This window comes from Schistocerca piceifrons, chromosome 8 (genome assembly GCF_021461385.2).
Source record: "Schistocerca piceifrons isolate TAMUIC-IGC-003096 chromosome 8, iqSchPice1.1, whole genome shotgun sequence".
Classification (NCBI taxonomy): domain Eukaryota; kingdom Metazoa; phylum Arthropoda; class Insecta; order Orthoptera; family Acrididae; genus Schistocerca; species Schistocerca piceifrons.
The window spans coordinates 301,054,215-301,075,128 of record NC_060145.1 but is presented as its reverse complement, the minus strand read 5'-3'; the positions used below and the strand labels follow the sequence as shown (position 1 = coordinate 301,075,128).

Sequence of the window (20,914 nt, the reverse complement as noted above, 5' to 3'; positions counted from 1 at the left end):
ATTAGTCTGCTCACGCACCATGAATGCTCATGAATTAGTAGTGCGGCAATTGGACAAACCTTCGGGTTAGGGGTAGAGTCCTTCAGTAGATATCAAAGGGTCCTAGGTTTGAAACCAGCCTCTGCTTAAATTTTGGGAGTTGGGTGCGCTTAAAAAAACATGAGATAGGCTTTGAACACAAGGCACAAAAATTCAAATGGGTGGTTCTAGATACTGCATTACAAACTCACTTGGAGAGCACTGATGAAGTTGAATCCAAACTTTGGCTGTCATTTTTTCAGAAAATGACAAGTGTTAGCACCTAAGCCAACATCGGTGTTGAATCAGAGTGTGACCTATGGGGGATCCTCTAGTAAAAAGACCAAGAATATAAGAGATGCTGTGTTAGTGTGGAAAATCCTACATTGACCAGACATGTTACACTGTTAACCACAGATGCAATGAACACAGACATCTTGCAGGACTAGTTCAGCCACAAAAATTGCCTGTTGCTGAGCACTGTCTTGATACAGAATGTGATATGAGTTATGGATGGGCCATGATTGGACTCCACATTCTGGGACTTTGTCATTAAAGAAGCAGTTGAAATACGTATAGCTAACAGATTAATTATCAGGGACAGAGGTTTTCAACCCGGCAAAATATGGGAAGCAGCATTGGCAGCACTAAGGAATCAATTGGCTGTATGGAAACAAATTCATCAAAATAGCACTGATGGGGAATTTAAGAAAGGACAGCTAGGCCACACACATGTGGTGGGGACCATGGATTGCTGCAGAATCTTTCCAAGCCACACATGTGGAATCTGTAGCTCGCTTCTCTGTCAGGAGGCTTTGAATGAAAAGGTCATCTCCACTGAAGTTGTACCCCATTTCTCGGCACCTGTGCATTTCTGGGAAGCTGTCATATAAACAGGCAAACCACAACAGCTAGCCAGAGTTGCACCTGCAGATGATGAGTAACTGCTTCCTGGAAATATTGTGGAGTTTAGACAGTACAACCCAATGCTTACCTGAGAACATTTCATGTACTTCAGTGTTATTTACAGTGCACTTACAGAGATATTAGTATAGTACAATGAAACAGTAATGAAGTCTTATTTTCCTTTGCAGAAACTACACCTTCCACCAGAACTTCAAGAGTCAACTGAGAGAGAGCAAGATGAACTAATAGGTCCTTCAGGGAGCAGGTTGCCATGTGGAAAAGCCTTAGACTTCTGATGTGGTGAGTAATTTTTCCTTTTCATAAGGTAATGGCAGGGTGGATAAATTACTTTTAAAGTGATATTTATTTGTCTGTATGTTTAGCAAGAGTCTCTTGGTGCTTAGTGGGCAAGTGTCAGATTACAAATTGAAAGATTTGTCAAGCTGCATTCTGATTTGCAGTCCATGTTAAACTGTCAGTCCTCATATAATTGTGTATGTAAATGAATCCAAAAGCTGAAGCAATTCAAGAACATACTAACTACTTCCAATAGGATAATGCGTGTAAAAGAACGTGGTGTTCAAATCAACCTTTGATTACACTAGCCAACAGTGAAAAAGTAACTGGGATGAAATAAATGTTGTTAACTATATGACCACATTGGTAATGTAAATACCAATGGAAAAACTCGAATTAGCGCTTGTTTCCAAGTTAAAGAGGGGTGCATTTAATTATAATTATATTTGATTGGCATTCATTGTCAATCCCTTCGAAATCTCGCTTATGGCAGACAGAGTGGTGAAATTTCAGACAGCAATAGCTGTTGCTATTTTTAGCGTTGGCTTGTAGCAACAGGGGGAAGGGGAAGAGGAAGGGATGAGCGGAGCATGTTTCATGTAAGTGTAGTTTCAGTCTGTTATGATCTGTGTTCTGTTCAAGTGCTGGAAGAACATGTTACTGAAGTGTAGTTAGTGCATGTGGTCATTGTAATTCCTGTGATTCAAAATGCCTCACAAATGTGTAAACAGTGGTGACATGTTTTGTTATATTTGCGGACAAATTATGTTGACATCGCAAAGGAGGCCAATAATGCCAAATAGTAGGAAGGCATACAGACTGTATTATGGCTGTCAAATTGGGGACCAGGGCAAGCCCTGGGCTCCTCTTACATGTTACATATCTTGTGTCTTGAGGCTTTGTTTGTGGTTCAGTCATAAAAGATCTTCCATGGACTTTGTTATACTAGTGATCTAGCAAGAACCATCGAACCACGTGAATGACTGTTACTTTTGTATGACAACTCCATTAACACATGGCATTTCCAAGAAGAAAAAGTCTTCCTTGACACATCTTAACATACCGCTGGCCATGCAGCCATTGCCTCATGGGGTTGGACTGCCTGTCCCTGTCCCACCTGATTGTGACAGTGACAGGGGTGTTAGTGAACAGTGTGAACTTAATGACCTAGTGAGAGATCTGGAATTGCAGAGAGGTGAAGCTGAACTGTTGGTGTCAAACCTAAAACAGTGGAATTGTATCTGTAGGACAATAAATGCAACTGCAAAAGAAATTGATATTTTGTAATGATGTACAGGGACTAATGGCAACTGTGGCCATTTACAGTGGAAGTTGTTCATTGACTTCTCCAAACTATCTCTCATGTATGTGCTACTGCATAATGGCAACATGCTACCATTGATTCCGGTTGAGTATGTATTTTACATGAAAGAAACATATGATAACATAAAATTATTATTATTGAACTATGACAAGTTTAAGTGGCAGATTTCTGGAGATCTGAAAGTAACAGGCATATTACTTGGGCTACAACAAGGCTTCACCGAATTGTGTTGGTTCCCGTACCTCTGGGATAGCTGCACCGAAGCACTTCATTATAAAAAGAAAGATTGGGCTAAGCATCCCTCACTTGAGCCAGAATCTCACAATGTTATGCGCGAAGCAGTTGTTGAAGCCAGGAGCATAATTCTCCTTGCCCTTCATATAAAATTGGGTCTAATGAAAAGCTTCATGAGGCCCATGGACAATACTGGGGAAACATTTCTCTGTTTACACAAGAAATTTCCATGTCTTAGTGAGGCAAAAATAAAAGACGGGATTTTTGTGGATTCCCAGATATGCAAACTGTACAAAGATGAGTACTTCAACACCATCCTGACAGCTGGTGAAAAGCTAGCTTGGGATGCTTTTGTTCAAGTGTCAACAATCTTTCAAGGAAATAAGAGGGCAGAAAACTATAAGGATATTGCAGTAAATCCTCAACACTACAACAATAGACTGTGTTGCAACCTGCCATTAAAGTTACATTTCCTAGATTTTCTCTTGGACTTCTTCTGTGACAACTTTGGTGCTATAACCAATGAGCACAAGAACACAGCAACTTTCGGACAGGGAAACGAAATACTAGGGAAAGTGAAGTGCATCAAAGTTAGCCGATTACTGCTGGACACTAATCATGGAATCACCAGCAGAAAAGTACAAATGTGAGGGAAAGCAGTTGCCCCTTCAATGAACTTCTTCCAAGGGATAACGCCAAGGTAAATACGTGCATAAGCTGATACTGGCAATAAAACAAACTTATCAGAACTTCAAAATGAGAGGTAATCTTGAATTTTCATTGACATTTTCATTATCAGCATAACCAAAAACATAACATTTAGCTGTTTTCATGACAGTTACAGAAAAAAGTGAAATGTTGTTGCGTAGTGTCACAGGAATGCCCTGTCTATTTTATCACACTAGCCAATGGTAAAATTGCTCTATTTGTAAAATGAACATGACAGTAGGGCAAAAGAGAGACAAAATACGTGCGAGATTCTTAGTGTTTTGGAAACGAGCCATTTTTCCAGAACAAAAAGAGAAAATGAGGAAGATAAAGAGGAGCAGGTTGTAATAAGAAAAGCATGGTGCACTTATCTGTGTGGTAAAGAAAGAGAACATAAACAAATGCAATCAAAATTAATAGAGGGGTACAATGAGAGAGTGTTATTCTCCATGGCAACAACCAGAGTGCTGTGACAAAGAAGGGACTGTGGTCAAAAACGCTGAAGGAGAAATACTGGATAAGGCAACAAAGTTACTTTTATCCATTTTTGGTTTTTAACGTAATATGGACAACTATGAATGCTTTAATTTATTGACAGAAGATTTACAAACAAGTTTGTACTTGTGAACATTTTGTGTTCATTTATTACTTAAATCATTTTAGTTGCTGAAACATTGAAACAACATTTTTTACTCAAGTAATGTACATGAAAAGGGGAATCTAGTGATATAATGAGTGTCAAGTTTGTAGTGAAACGTGTTGCAAAGTTCAAGGGAAGTCTGTTAGATGAGAAGACCAAGGCTGGCATCAAGGTAAATTTTCACCTAATGGAGCTAAAAATGCTGAAATCCAGCCATCTTGTGAGGCATAACAAGAGTCGTTGAGGAATGCTATATGTCACAAATCAGCAGTGCTTCTCTTTCAATATTGCTGAACAAATTCAAGTATTTCCCATTGAAGTAGCACTGTTAGGATGGGTGGAATTACCTTCCATCTTTAGGTCCAATAGGCAACAGGATTCATTAAGTTTTTATGGTTTATTTGATTGGTAGGCTCTTGGTGCACTTGAGTGGTGAGAGATAATCAATTGTGCTCTACACACTTGCACTCAACATCAAACATGGACATCTATTACCGTTCGAGCTCTACAGTTTTTTTTTTGTGGTTGCTCATTATGGCACCATTATTCCACTCACACTGGCACTGCAGTGGTTAAGTGTTTTAGATGTACTGTCTCTCCTGAGTGTTAAGTCAGAACAACATTTCTTTTTAACTCTGATAAATTGTTTTGTTTGTCCATGGCAGCATTAAGTGAAGCCAGACACACTTCATTGACCAGTACCATATTTTATGGAAACTCCAGGTAGGAATAACAACAATGTAAGGAATAGGATATATTGCTGCTTACCGTAAAGATGACCCATTGGGTTGCAGACAGGCACAACGAAAAGACTGATACACATACTGCCGCCGGAGGTGGTGACCAAGTGTGATTGAGGTGTGCTTGCATGTGTGAATGTGTGTATGTTTTCTTTGCTGAGGAAGGCTTTGGCTGATGCTGGCATGTGTATCAGTCTTTTTGTTATGCCTGTCTGCAACTCTCTTTACAGTGAGTAGCAATCTATCCTATTCCTGTATTTTTGTTATTCTGACCTGGAGTTTCCATTATTTGATTGTGGAAAGTTAGGTATTTGTTAAATGATGAGCAAAACTTCTTGAATCTGAAGGGATGAATAAAGACATTATGCTAATGTGGAAGTTTACTTAGATAAAATGCATGTCTCTTGATATCAGACTAATGGAAGCTGTTACACTTTTGATAAGAGCCATTTGTCAAATGGGATACTTGGTTGGGTAGTCTGGTGCTATTCAAGTGGAATATGCTGTGTATTGGCACTGCGTTCCAAATTTTCCCCTTGTCTCTCTCACTGTCAATATCAACACAAAAACAATACTACATTCTACGTGCATTCATTAAAGTCATCAGCATGAGATATTTACTTACTGCTATGACTAAACATTCTTACTTTGTAAATGGAAGGTGCCCAGTCACTCTAAATAAAGAAAACTTTCCCTTGTTACACGTTTGAATTCCTATGGTATTTCTGAGCCAGAAAAGATATAAAATCTTCATTATCGTGCTTGTAGAAATAATAGTGATGCCATACATAGGAGTGAACATATTAATAAAGCCAGAAGTAAAAAATATCTTTTGAAATGTGTAGCTCTATATGTTAAGTTCTCTCAGTGCACTGCAGAAAATCTGTGGATGATGTTATCTTTTATTCTCCATTCTCTTTCTACAAGTTGTTAAATACCAGTCTCTTTGTTGCAGTGTAAGATACCATGGTGGGATTCACTGAAAGAGCATTAAATGCAGGTGGTCCATGATTATTTTGCCCTGAATTTCTCCAGAAATTATGAAACTCACTGCTTGCCTCATGGAAGAAACATGTTGTGAATGTGTACGTTGAAGGTAAATAAATCCCAAAGCTAATGAACGTGTAGACTTCTGAAATGACATTGCATGCCATAGAGGGAGGAGCAATGTGTATTTAGTTTCATTTTCAGTAACTCGTCAATAATATTAATAACACAATTACAGTTTTTGTGAAATATTCATTATTTTAAATTATCTGTTTTAGCAACACGGAAAGTAAATATGACAAAGTCAGTAAAAGATCTTAGTCATAAGCTATACATATATCTCATGACTGGAATACTCTCTTTCAAATTCTGAAGGCGGCAGGGGTAAAATACAGGGAGCGAAAGGCTATTTACAATTTGTACAGAAACCAGATGGCAGTTATAAGAGTCGAGGGACATGAAATGGAAGCAGTGGTTGGGAAGGGAGTGAGACAGGGTTGTAGCCTCTCCCCGATGCTATTCAATCTGTACATTGAGCAAGCAGTAAAGGAAATGAAAGAAAAGTTCGGAGTAGGTATTAAAATCCATGGAGAAGAGATGAAAGCTTTGAGGTTCACCGATGACATTGTAATTCTGTCAAAGACAGCAAAGGACTTGGAAGAGCAGTTGAACGGAATGGACAGTGTCTTGAAAGGAGGGTATAAAATGAATATCAACAAAAGCAAAACGAGGATAATGGAATGTAGTCAAATTAAGTTGGGTGATGTTGCGGGAATTAGATTAGGAAATGAGACAAAGTAGTAAAGGAGTTTTGCTATTTGGGGAGCAAAATAACTGATGGTGGTCGAAGTAGAGAAGATATAAAATGTAGACTGGCAATGGCAAGAAAAGTGTTTCTGAAGAAGAGAAATTTGTTAACATTGAGTATAGATTTAAGTGTGAGGAAGTCGTTTCTGAGAGCATTTGTATGGAGTGTAGCCATGTATGGAAGTGAAACATGGATGATAAATAGTTTAGACAAGAAGAGAATAGAAGCTTTCGAAATGTGGTGCTACAGAAGAATGCTGAAAGATTAGATGGGTAGATCACATAACTAATGAGGAGGTATTGAATAGAACTGGGGAGAAGAGGAGTTTGTGGCACAACTTGACTAGAAGAAGGGATCGGTTGGTAGGACATGTTCTGAGGCATCAAGGGATCACCAATTTAGTACTGGAGGGCAGTATGGAGGGTAAAAATCATAGAGGGAGACCGAGAGATGAATACACTAAGCAGATTCAGAAGGATGTAGGCTGCAGTAGGTACTGGGAGATGAAGAGGCTTGCACAGGATAGAGTAGCATGGAGAGCTGCATCAAACCAGTCTCAGGATTGAAGACCACAACAACAAACAACATATCTCATGACTACTTCAAGTACAACTTCCACCACTTCAAGTACAACTTGCATAGTGTTTTGGAAGTTTACATCTTTGCTGTTAGAGGTATAAGGAGGTCACACCAAAACTATGGTCTAACACAGATTTTTTTTTAAGATTCTCTATATAAAAACAAATAAAAATGGTGTTTATCGAATAAAAAAATACTTGCCTTCCATCACTTTTTGTATAGAAGCTTCCATTTTTGATATAGTTGATATTGGTGCATTATGTCATAAAATTCACAAAGAGCACTTTTAATACCCAATATAATCTTCCATGACACAAAGTTTCAGTTCATGTTTCCATGTGATGATGTGGTGTCTATACCCAGTTTACTAGCATTTGATTTGAGGGAGTTAGTGCCATACTCATGTCTTATGTGTAGTGACGTTATAGCTCAAGAACTAATCAACTTTTGTATTGAACTGGGTTGTGGCCTCCATCTTGCGAAACTCAGCTTTCTCCGTTTGTCTATGAAATCCAGAGTGTCATAGACAAAGATTCTCTGGTTGATGCCGTGTTCCTTGATTTCTGGACGTTATTTGATACCGCTCTACACTGTCATGTAGTGAACAAAGTATGTATATATTGAGTACTAGACCAGATTTATAATTGTACACGGAACTTCCTTTCATGTAGAACTCAAAACTTTGCCCTTAACTCTCCCGCATCGTCCCCTACACTCTTCAAGGAGTATTGGACTTCATCATCATCATCATCATCATCATCATCATCAAACAGAATTGGCAAATGTAAAGATAATTTCAGGAGTACACCAAGTGGGTTTATAGAGCTGCTGCTATTTACAGTTCATATTGACATTGTAGTGAATAATAGGCTCCATGAGGCTATTTGGTGACTATACTACTGTCTATGGGAAGGTTGCAAGACCAGACAACTGTAGTAAAATGCAGGAAGATCTGCAGGGAATCAACGATTGGTACAAAAACTGGCCTCAGTGTAAATAAATGTAATGTATTGCAATAAATAGGCAAAGAGATCCATGGCTGTTTGAGTATAAAATGGATGACAGTAACTACCGTAAAATACATTGGAGTAACTATCCAGGGTAGCCCGCCCAGCTAGCCGTGTGGTCTAATGCGCTGCTTCCTGAGCAGGAAAGCATGCCGGTCCCTGGTACGAATCCGCCCGGCGGATTAATGTTGAGGTCTGGTGTGGCAGCTAGCCTGTCAATGGTTTTTAAGGTGGTTTTCTATCTGCCTCGGTGAATGCGGGCTGATTCCCCTTATTCCACCTCAGTTAAACTATGTTGGCGATTGCTGCAGAAACAGAGTCTCCATGTATGCATACACCATAATTACTCTACCACGCAAACATTTGGGGTTACACTCGTCTGGTATGAGACATTCCTGGCGGGGGGGGGGGGGGGGGGGGGGGGTCTACTGGGGGCCAAACCACACAATAACCGTGGGTTCGATGTGGGGTGGTGGTGGTGTGAGTGGACTGCTATAGCCTGTTGTGGGATTGTGAATCACTGAGGGCTATGGCAGGGACGAAACCTCTCCGTCATTTCTAGCTTCTCGGTTTGATACACAATGCACGCGCAACTATCCAGAGTGACTTAAAGTGCAATGACCACATAAAACAGTTAGTAACGAAAGCAGATGCCAGTTTGAGATTCATTGGGAGGATTTCATGGAAATGAGACCCATCCTGAAAGATGTGACTTACAAAAACACTTGTTTGATTGATTCTTGAGTACTGTTCATAAGTCTGGAACCCTCATTATACAGGATTAATAGAAGAGAAATAGAAGATCCAATGAAGAGTAGTGTGAAACTTCCTGGCAGATTAAAACTGTGTGCCAGACCGAGACTCGAACTCAGGACCTTTGCCTTTCGCGGGCAAGTGCTCTACCAACTGAGCTACCCAAGCGCGACTCACGCCCTGTCCTCACAGCTTTACTTCTGCCAGTACCTCGTCTCCTACCTTCCAAACTTTACAGAAGCTCTCCTGTGAACCTTGCAGAACTAGCACTCCTGAGCACTTGCCCACGAAAGGCAAAGGTCCTGATTTTGAGTCTCAGTCCGGCACACAGTTTTAATCTGCCAGGAAGTTTCATATCAGCATACACTCCACTGCAGAGTGAAAATCTCATTCAAGAGTAGTGTGTTTCACCAAGGCATTGTTTACTCGATGGCAGTTATGCTGAACAATTTCTGGTGACAGATGCTACAAGAGAGGTGTTGTGCAGCACAGACAGATATGCTGTTGAAATTTTGAGAGCCTACATATAAAGAAGAGTCAGGCAACATATTACTTCCACCCACAACATGTATCTTGTCAAGTGATCACGACAAGAAAATTAGAGAAACTAGATCTTGTATGAAGCTTTACTGACAGTTATTTTTTCCCCATGCCGTATGCGAATGGAGCATAAAAGGGGGTAAGCGTGTGGTACTAGAAGTACCCTTCACCACCCACCATATTGTAACTTGTGGAATGTAGTTGTCGATGATGCACTGGCGACTGTTGTGAGGATGACTTGCTCTCGGTATTGAGTAGTGGTCTGCCCTCTGCCTTCATCCTACTCTGTGTTCTGCCTCCACTGCATTCGCAGCAGCTTCAGTGTTAGATTCCATGCTTGGCTAAGTTGAAATCCATCGCCTTGTTGATTAGGTTAATTTGTTGCTAGATTTCTGTGGCCTCCTTATATGCAAAGTCCCAAAGGGGGGCATGTGTTTTTCAAAATTTTTGTCTTCATACCTCGTTCATTTATGTGGTTTGTCTATCCAAGAATTCAGCAATTGCTGGTTTCATTGGCTGCCAGAGAGCAGTGCGCTGTTTATGTTCAATGCACCTCTCTTCAAAATTTGTCAGTCCTAATCTTAGATTTTGTGAATGTAAATTTAATATTTGTTGATACTTGTCTTGAAAAAATTTTATGTGATGCGCCAAAGCTTAAGGAAATGTTTAAAGTGAATAGTATTTCTCTTACAAATAAAAACGTGGTCCGCTGGATGCTGTATATCAATGTTCTTTATTAATTTGTGATGTACCCTCGCTCTTGACAGAAGCGTTTCAGAGATCGCACATCCGTACAGTTCACAGGCCCATTTCTAGAGGCCACCTGGGTTGGCCCCCTGGCACACAGTGTGAGCCACTAAAGAAACAGTGTTATTTAAGCGATAGTAAATGAGTGCTCGGCCTATTCTGTAACTTGTGTTACTGTAGTCCAGTCAATGTGTTCAGTGCATGTGTTCAGTTCTATGCACAACCTGTACTACATTGTATCTTATGTGTTCCTTTATAAAGTACTTCGTTCCATAAATCGCTTTTGTTCTTGCTATAGCACTTTATGCGATTAGCTACCTTTGAGTTTGCATCATTTTTAGACACAGGCATAACATAAACTGGCATAGCATTATGATCTGGATTCTGTCCACATGTATTTACATATGTGTGATGTGTGGCATTCAATACTTACACAATGTAAAATATGATGTACATAAGTTGATGTCACACATGTCCTTGAAAATGAGGCAAAGTCAAAATTAGCTAATCACACAAATTAAATAAAGAACATTAATATACACCGTACAGTGTTTTCAGTTGTAAAATATTTAATGGTTGTGGAACCAGACACATAATTTTTTTTAATACTGTATGTTATAAAAAGTTGAAATGTGTGTGCTAAAGAACCTAAAAATTATGAAAACATTGCCAGTGGAATGTGATAGTATAGGTCGTTGTCAAATGAAGACCCATTGCTACATCGAAAAAAATATTCTTTGTATTATTGTGATGAAATAGAACAGTCACTTATTCAGTGTCTAGGGTTGGCAGTTCCAGCTTGCATACCCACCCGAGAGCAGCCAGGGAGCAATGGGCACTGGGCTGGTGCGGGTGGGCAAACAGCTGACACCCGGGAAACCATGCAGCCGCCCCATAGCATATGAGATTGTAGTCCACTGGCTGATCTCAGTCAGCCAAGACATGACCAAGAAGGTGTTGTGTGCGCAGATTGTGTTTCAATCTGGCGGGTTGCCTACACCATCTGCCCCTGCCCACAGGCAAGCTGAAAAGCACTTGCAGATGCCGGTGCCCAATGGGGCAGTGTTGGAACAGCTATGTGTAGGGTATATTGTCAAATTATGGTGTATCCTTAACACATTCTAGTCCAGAATTAATAAAAACAAACAAAGCAGGAAAAGACAGATTGCTACTTGCTGTAAAGAAGACACGATAAGTTACAGACAGGCACAATTAAAAGATACTTACATAAAGCTTTCAGCCGCAGTCTTCATCAGTAAAAGAGAGACACACACCATTCATACACACAAGCAAGCACACCTCATACACACGTGACCGCCAACTCCAGCTTTTTGGGCCAGAGTGCAACTATCACGTGGGATACAAGCAGCAACCTGGAGGGGGCAGGGGAAGGGAAGGGATAGTAGTGTGTGGGTGGGGAGAGAGACAAACACTGTCTGGTGGAGTGCACAGAGACCAGAATTCCAACTGGTGCTGCATCAGGAGTTTGTGGGGTAGGATAATGGGGAAAAAAAGGGGAAGAGCAGGGAAAGATGGGCGGATGCATTGTCAGAGGGCAGCAAATAAACAGGGTTTGAGATGAGAATGGGGAGGAGATGATAGGACAGAGAAGGTGGAAAGTTTTATGTGGAGGCTGTGGGGATAGTGTGTTACTGTAGGTTGAGACTGGGATAATTATGGAGCGGAGAATGTGGTGTAAGGATAACTATATGTTTTATACAAAAAGTCAGGGACTACTAGCAAACACCTTGTTGTATTTATTATTGAATTGGCAGAGGCAAGCCTCATTGAATCACCTTCCACTCAAATTAAGTTCAGTCATGAACAAATCCAGTGGAAGAAGTTTTCATAAAGTGACCTTGGCTACGGAAATGTTGAAACGATTTTAGAGGATTGTGATAATGATATACCAGTTACTCTGCTCTTTCTATAAGTTTTATTGCATAAATCACAATGCACTCATTTATAAGGTGTTCTGTAGGTAAATTATCGCCTATTAATCTTAGTATTGTAAACTGTAACTATGATCATAATGGTATTATACATTTGATTGGGGTGTTTTTACCTTGTATTTAAATGTACTCAGACGTTCTTTATAGGCATACCGTTATATCTGATTGTTAGATATAGATGGGTCTGTTTTTGTGCCTGATTTTCCCTCTTTACAGCTTGGCTGACAGTGGATTAGTGATATTACATGTTTACATAGTTACCACTAGGAATTAGGTGGTGATGTGCGAAAATTTGGTTATGTTTCGATTTGAAATTCTGTATGGTTTGTATTGAGATTATTATGTTCCATTTTTATTTTTATTTAATAATTTTGTTATGGTTTATGATTTGTGATGTTTCCTTAGTGTTACTGTATGTCTTTGTTGTACAGTGCTTATGCTGTTAACTATGTGCTGTATCTGCAGTAGCAGAGACAAAATGTGAATGGTATTCCTAAATCTGTTTCTGGGAAAAACCAATAAACAAGAATGTTGCTGTTGCTGACAAAGTAGTCAAAAACAAAGCACAATTCAAGCTAGAAACAAAGTAAGGATTCCGCTTTGGGTTTTATAACAGAAGAATAACAAAACAAAATGTTTCCCTTACAAGGCTCTTCCTCAAGAAAGTCCACCGAAGAAAAAACGGAAACAAAACTACTTGAGAGTGGTCGGCACAGCATTACTACAAAGCTGTCCATGGAGACTAGACCACTATTGCGCAACACTCTTGAGTCACAGTCCGAAGCCATCTCTCCTGATAATCTGGGATGTTGCGGCTAGGATGGCAGATACCTACAGGTCCAGGCGGCGTTTTGAACCGCTTTCTGGCTGGTGGTACTCCAGCTTATAAGCCTGGTTGGTGGATGGGTTTTCTGGGATTATTCTCGATCACATGAGTGACGCAGGAAAATAGTTCGCTTCTGAAATGCGACCTCTGGCACTGCTGTTGGTTGGTAGTGCTCAGGTAGCAGGACCTGGTTGCCATTGGCTGAGATCCGAGGCTATGTTAGTCTCCAACAGCAGCCTCAGTCATACCGTAACATCTGCTTTGGTTTCACTTGCTGTGATGAAGGCATCCTGCATCTCTGTTCTGTCATGTGGGATACCAATTTTGCAGGTGGATGGCATGAACGTTGCTCTATGGATGAATGTTACTTCATGTATCTGGTTTGTTTATTGTACCCATTTTTCTGCTTTATAATATCAATAAAGTTTTCAATGTATTGTTTGTGCTTGAGGTTGGTTTATGGTGTTGAAGTTTCTTTTGGTTTGTCCTGTGTAGACTTTGTGGCTCATGTTACATGCGAACAATAACCCTCAAGATTTACAGAATGAACAAACATACCTCAAGCACAAAAAATACATTGAAAACTCTACTGATATTATAAAGCAGGAAATGGGTAAAATAAACAAACCACGGATACTGAGTAACACACATCCATAGTAACAGCATAAACACCATACAACAAAAATATACAGTAGCACCAAGGAAAGGTGACAAATCATAAACCATAACAAAATTATTAAATAATAATAAAAATAACACGTGATAATCTCAAAGCAAACCACACGAATTTCAGGTAAAAAACATAATCAGAAAAAAACCCTAAGAAAATATACAAAACATAACTGAATTTCCACCCATCACCTACTTCTAGTGATAATTGTGAAACATGTAATATGAATAACTCACTGTCATCGAAGCTGTCAAAAGGGAAAATAAAGCTCAAAAATGTGACTAATCTATACCTAAACATCAGATATAACAGTATGTCTGAAACAAATGCCCAACAAGTAATGTCTAAATACAAATCCAAGAAAGACAGCATATGACAGTGTCGATATTACCTGTAAGGTAAAAACACTAATTGAGTGTATAATCCCTGTACAATCATAGTTACAAAGTACAGTATCAAGATTATCACCTATTAATGTATTTACAGAACACGTGATGATGGCAATATGCTGGAATGACTTCATTGTGATTTACACTATAAAACTCATATAAAGTCAGTGTAAGTGCTGTATCATTATCATAATCATGTCACTACAAGACATATTTTGCAATGTGGTCCACTAAGGGGGGGGGGGGGGGAGGAAATCAGAGGCGATACGAGGTTTGTGTGGAACAAAATGAGGAAAGATCTAGGAACGTGGCAAGAAGATATATGAGGAACTGTTGTGAAGACTTTGATGTAGGACTTTGTGTTCCAAAATGCTTCAAAAATTTCATTCTAAGGCAAATGTAACTAAGTAAATTGCAATTAAAAACTACATTTTCATACAGTTTTAGCACCAACAATTGCTGACACTTTCTCTACTTAGGTAACGAAAGATAAATCTTTTTTTTGTTTCAGTAATTATAAACACATTTTCATTTCACAACAAAAAATTGCCACTGATGTAAGTCTATGTTTCTCTGCTCTATTTTATATAAAAAAGACTCAACTTTCTTATTGCAGTAAACTGACTTAACTTGTGTGCAGTAGAACCTGCGACTCAGAATTGGAAAAAAAAGGAAAGTGAAAAAGCATAGTATCAGGCACTTGCGTATCACCCTAGCTGCCCATTCCTCAAGGTGTTAACCATGTGAATGGTTTCTCTGACATGTGTTTTTATGCACTCGCATAGTGCGTGGTATGCACTACTGTTTCAAAGTCCCAGATCACTTTTTCTGTCTCTAGAAAAGATTTAGGCTTGACAGGCAAGAGGCATAAATGTGATGCTTTCTTGTTGAAGTATTCCAAGTACATATTGGCAACCACAGGTGCCAGAGGACAACCCACAGCCATACCATCATTCTGTTCATAGTAGTACCCATTGAAAATTCTTTCCAGTGACCAATCCATCCAGCTGCATGCCTGAAAGACTTTTGAGCAACTTTCTTGAAATTTGGAAAGTAGAATAGAGGTACTGGCAGAACTAGAGCTGTGAGGATGAGCCACGCCTGGATAGTTTATTTGGTAAGAGCATTACCAGTGAAATGAAAGTTTCCACATTCAAGTCCCAGCCTACCACTCAGTTAACCATCCATTACACTGTCGTTAAGCCTAATTCTCTGCAATATCCTTCCTTTCAGTAATGTTAGTCCCACAAAGTATGCTGGGGAAATTAGTTTGGAAAGTAGGAGAGATGTACTGGTAGAAGTAAAACTGCAAGGGCCGACTATGAGGTGTGCCCGGTAGCTCAGTCAATAAGGATATTACCCCTAGAAAGCAAGATTCCGGATTTGAACTCCGGTCCTGCAAATGGTTTTAATATGTCAGAAAGTTTCATAACAATGTGCACTCCATTGCTGAGTGAAAGCCCATTGACAAAAGCAGATTGAAAACAGAAATATTAAATTCTATACTTGAACATACGAATATACTTGTATGAGGATCCTGTCATACCAATGTTTGACTGTTACACTCACAGTACTGACAGACAGTTAAATAAGATATTATACCCTGATGGAATACCAGTTGGATTTTTATACTGAATACACTTTAGAATTAGCCCCTATCAGAGTTCATATTTATCATGAATTTCTTGCCTAGTGAATAAGTCTGCATGACTATAAAAGAATGCAGATTACCTCCGGAAAAAAAAAGTTTCCATTAAAGAATCTGCAGTGATTCAGGAAAAGTCATGTGTGTGATACACAACTGCTTTATCCATACATAATGTCTTGCAAACAACAGGTACAGGTGAAAAGGTGGATTTAATCTCCCTGGACTTTTGAAAAGTGCTCAACACTGCACAACTTCATTGACTAATAACCAGGACACCTTCTTCAGAATTAGACAACACACACACACACACACACACACACACACACACACACACACACACACACACACACATACAAATGCAACTCACAAACACATGACGACTGCATCTGCCAGTCAAGGCCAATGCTAAAAATGTTGAATGATTAGCACAATATGTTCTAGATGCAACCTGTGTCTTTTTATAGGCTGCTTGTCATACCAAAGGCTCACCACGTGGTAAGCTTGTAATTTGTGGGAGATATTTCTGTAAACAATGACAGTTCTTTCCAAATTTAAACTCTACACACACCTCCACTTTGGCATAGAAGTGACACCAAACAGCTGCACATCATCCTTCACACACAAAAGTTGTACAATTGTCAGTGTGTTTCAAGCATCAGAACGTCTTCTCTTGTTCTTAATAGAAATCCTTTATAGCTGTCTGGTCTAAATCTTTGTGAGTTTCTTGCTTCTCTGCTTTTATATTTTTCTGCCTCAGTTCATGTGCATCTGCCTTTTCTTTGCTACTGCTGTCTGCTACAGGGTGTCCAGCAAAGGAGTCCCTGACTTCAATTAAATATCTTGAAAACCGAGATTGGTAGATGGCTGCAACAAATGGCATGTTTATTTTGAAAGCTGTAAGAATTTTATACAGAAGTTTAGAAATACTTTGAAATGTTGCTAAGAGATGGTGCTGTAATTGCAATATGTAATGCCTGTAAATAGTGTACCACAGCTGAGAGCTATCAATTCCACTGTTGAAATGTGAAAGGAGGTTAGCATACTGAAGGAGGAGGTTGATATTATGTATTCCATTGAATGTGCTTTTCTGGTATTGGAATTCCACAGATTAGGAAACAGTCCTACAGCAACAAGGCACAGTTTTCAAACATGATTTAATGTTTCAAAAAGACCCAATGTCCAAAGCATTTGCAAGCACTTTGCGAAATTCCAACAGGCAGGCAGCATGACCAATGATGTAATGGAGAATGTTGGCAGTAGGCAAACTGCAGTTGCTCCTGAAAACGTCATCACAGTTTCTGGAACTATTTGGCGAAATCCAAGGAAATCAAACTGAAAAATTGCAGCCGAGACTGGTTTGAAGCATTTTAGCATGCGGATAATACTGAGACAGACCCTACTTGTGTATCCATTCAAAATCCAAAGCCGCCATACCTGTACTAGCTGTGCAACAGAGGACTGACTTTGTGAACCAGATTCTCACAGTGACTAATAATGGAGTATTTGATGCTGCATCCACGTGTTTCACAGATGAAGCATACTTCCATCTGAATGGAATCATGAATAAACAAAACTGGGGTTTTTGGGTTCCAAACATCCCCATTAATGTGCAGTGAAACCACTGTATTCTCCCAAAGTTACTGTTTGGGCTGCAACATGCAGCAGAGGCATTATTAGCCCTTTTTCATGTGAGAAATGATCACCAATGAATGTTACTTTGCAATTTTGAAATAATTTGTCGGCAGACAGCTTGCGTTGGAGGATCGACCAGACTATGAGTGGTTCATACAAGGTGAGACCAGACGACATCACACTTCTTTGGGAATAGAGTCACGGCATTAGATTATTGTAAATTTGCTGGTGCAAGGATGGATTGTCCTCCATATTTGGTCAGTCTGACTCCTTGTGAGTACTTTCTGAGGGGAACAGTGAAAGACACTGTACACTGGAAACCATCTTACCACGCAAGATGAACTTGAATCGGTGATCTGTTTGATTTCTGTTGAGACAGTTCAGGGTGTGATGATAAATTTCATTGTTTGTTTGTACCGCCTCCATACTGCGAGTGGTGGAAATTTTGAAAAGGTTGTGATGTGATTGCAAAGACTGCTTGCGTAGGATGAGTTTAATTATGCACACTGATACTCTGTGAGGTGCACAGCATACAGCGCCATCTGTTACCAGCTTTTTAAAACTATTTTGAAATTTCTATATAACTTCTGTATAAAATTCTTGCAGTTCTCACAACAAACATAACTTTTGTGGCACTCATGTATCGAGGTTAGCTTTTGAGGCATTTAATTTTGAAATCGGGGACTCCTTCTCTGGATGCCCTGTATCTTCATATTCTTATAATCATCATTACATCATTAAACATCATTTTTAAAAGAAAAAAGTAATAGTTTTCAGTGTTACAGAAGAACTTTGAAAACGTTTTCTTATGTATGATTGTTGTTTGTACTGAATTAAGTAACTTTAAATGCAAGTAAGAAGCTTTACAGTAAAACTTGTGGGCTTCTTTCATAGAGTGATAGTCGTTTTCCTGATTCTACTTTGGATGACGTTTCTGTCTCAGAGATTGTAAAAAAGACTTTGTATGTCAAACCTAATAAGACAGCATAATACTTACAGCATTTGTTTTTATTGCAGGCAAACAGAGAAGACATCAGATTGAAGAAATTGCATTTGATTCACTGTCACTTGTAAGAAAGGAAATGGCTGTTGAAATGGTTTCCTTGTTGTAAAATTTAAGGATATTGAAAACTACAATTCCTGTGCTTAAAGGAAACATGAAAAAAAGTGGTGCTGTTGTAGTTGTGTGGACTCTGTATTCATTGGAATATTGAAATGTGTCATTGTATAATGTGGTTCATAACTGTGTTACGTGTGTGTGTTTCTAATGAAACAAGTAAAAAGTGTGACTGAAGAATCTCATAGACTGTAGAAGACATGAGAACTACTACCATTGGAAAAAAAATGATTTTGAGCTAAAATATCTTTTTGTTAGAAGATTATCTCTTCTTCATTATTGAACCCTTGTGTCCACAGTTTTACATGTTGAGGGCTACAAGTGACTTAGACTTGTAGGCCTGAAAACATAAGTTTATGCAAGATTATTTGGAGATATCAATACACATACTCCACAGTTAATTGCAGACACATGCACACAGTAAAGTAGAAGACAAAATTACATCAACAATATTCAGATAGTCTTTCTGGTAAAAACTTTTAATAATTTCACCTAAAAATTTTAGTTAATTTGATTCAGTATACTACAGATTTCCGTAAAAGTGTTACACAAATACTGGGCAGTTATAATTAAAGTGCAGCTACTCATGGAAGTCCATTGTAGGTTGTAACTGTCATATGGCAGTGAAATCTGCTAGATATGCTGTCATTCGACAAGCCATAATGTGAGCGAACAATATGGCTATCGAGAAGAAAAACTGTGCGCTGGTAGTGAAACTGTTTTATGTACATGGCAGCAATTACAGTGCTGCATGGGGAGAATGTTGCTGAATTGGTGAGCTAAATTTGAAAGAGGAAGGCATCCTATCCTGGTGGAAGTTATTGGTGAGGTTACTGTTGCCATACCTGAGCAGGCAAGACATTCCCCGGGTAGTTCCAGTGCTTGTGCAGTATCGCGAGAATTGCCCATCATAAAGTCAACAGTACAGAAAGTTTTGCAGTCTATATTACAATTACACTCATACTTGCACACGATTCAGATGGTGCTGCAACTGAAACCTCATGATCTACAGCAACATTTTGAATTTCCTCTTTGATTTGTGGGGCGGATTGAAGTTGATGACATGTGGCCGGTCAATATTCTGTGGAGTGACAAGACACATTTACACTACAGGGTGGAGTGTATATACTGAATTGCCAAGTTTGAGATACTGTTAAACTGCATGTTGCGCACAAAGGACCATTTCCTCACCTTATGTGACTTTGTGCTGTGGATTCACAAGCTTGTTCATTCTCATTCCATCTGTCTTTGAAGAGAACACACCGAGAGGGCCTGTCAGGTGCACCCTGATGTCTGAACGTTATTGAGATCTCCTTGTAAAGCATGTAATTCCTGCTTTGGAAAACATAACTGTGTGGAAGCACTGTTTTCATGCAAGATGGGGCCACACCTAACGTCGCTTGCCCAGTGAAAGATCTGCTTAAAGCAATCTTCCGTGAACAAACCAGAAATTTTACAGAGGTCTGGCCTGCAAGATCACCAAGTCTGAAAAGATGTGACGTTTGGCTCTGGGGTTGTATAAAAGAATGCATTTACCAGCGACACATTTGGTCTCTACCTGATCCGAAAGCCAGTATCCAGGAACACATTGTTAAGAGTCCACCATAACTGGTTTGACCATAACCTACACATTTCTGTATGAGCAACATTTTTACACCTGCTATGTCTAAGTTCTATGACCATAGCCATCATGTTTGTATGTAAACACAGTGTATTTCATGAGTGCACAACGTAATAGTGAAATATGCAGCTAAACTTTATGAAACTGAAATATGCATGTAAATAGTAAACAAGTGTGCAACTAAGTGGAAAAACTGTCACCATAGTGTAACTATAATAATGATGCTTCATCTTTGTGTAAGTATAGCTTTATTTCGACAAATGCTGATACGCCACTTACAGTTGTCCCACTTGTATCTGTTTAGTCACCAACAAATAATTTTTCTGTATTTATACAGTGATCTCTAGCAGTATAAACATGTACATGAATGTATAAACACCTGAGGATGGGCACAAACCAGAAACTGATCGTGTGACAAAAAAATAACCTTTTATTGTGACTGGTAGTGGAAATTTTTCTACACCCTTGTAAACTTGTACCAAATACTGAGAACAATCATTCATCTGATAGAAAGGTTGGTCAGATTAAAGTCTTTATCCAGGCTTACTAAAATACTTCAATCAATCATAAGAATCCATACGAACATCTCATGCTTGCAATGAAATTGTTTTTTTATTGTTATAACATTAACATTTTTTTTTCTGTTGATGTTTTATGGGTATTTTGTTGACTAGAAATATTGTATATCAGATGGTACTTAACTGAATCCAAATATTTTTTACTAAGAACCAAGTATACCATCTGCAAGATGTGTCATTTCTGCTGACAATA

The 20,914-nt window shown here is 39.1% G+C and overlaps 1 protein-coding gene across 2 annotated transcripts in view; it reads left to right on the top strand.

Annotated features, from left to right (window-relative positions):
• The window catches only part of LOC124711843 (elongator complex protein 4), a 41,066-nt gene extending 20,484 nt beyond the window's left edge, over nucleotides 1-20,582 (top strand). Inside the window, exons 7-9 of one of the 2 annotated variants that reach the window (XR_007005532.1) lie at nucleotides 1,113-1,224; nucleotides 5,823-5,963; nucleotides 18,423-20,582. Coding sequence is in view for 1 of the 2 variants with exons in the window: in XM_047242068.1 (XP_047098024.1) it covers nucleotides 1,113-1,220 (108 nt within the window). In the remaining variant the exon portion in view is untranslated. The remainder of the gene's footprint in view (nucleotides 1-1,112; nucleotides 1,225-5,822; nucleotides 5,964-18,422) is intronic. The other variant, XM_047242068.1, reaches the window with a different exon arrangement.
• Nucleotides 20,583-20,914: the final 332 nt, after the last annotated feature.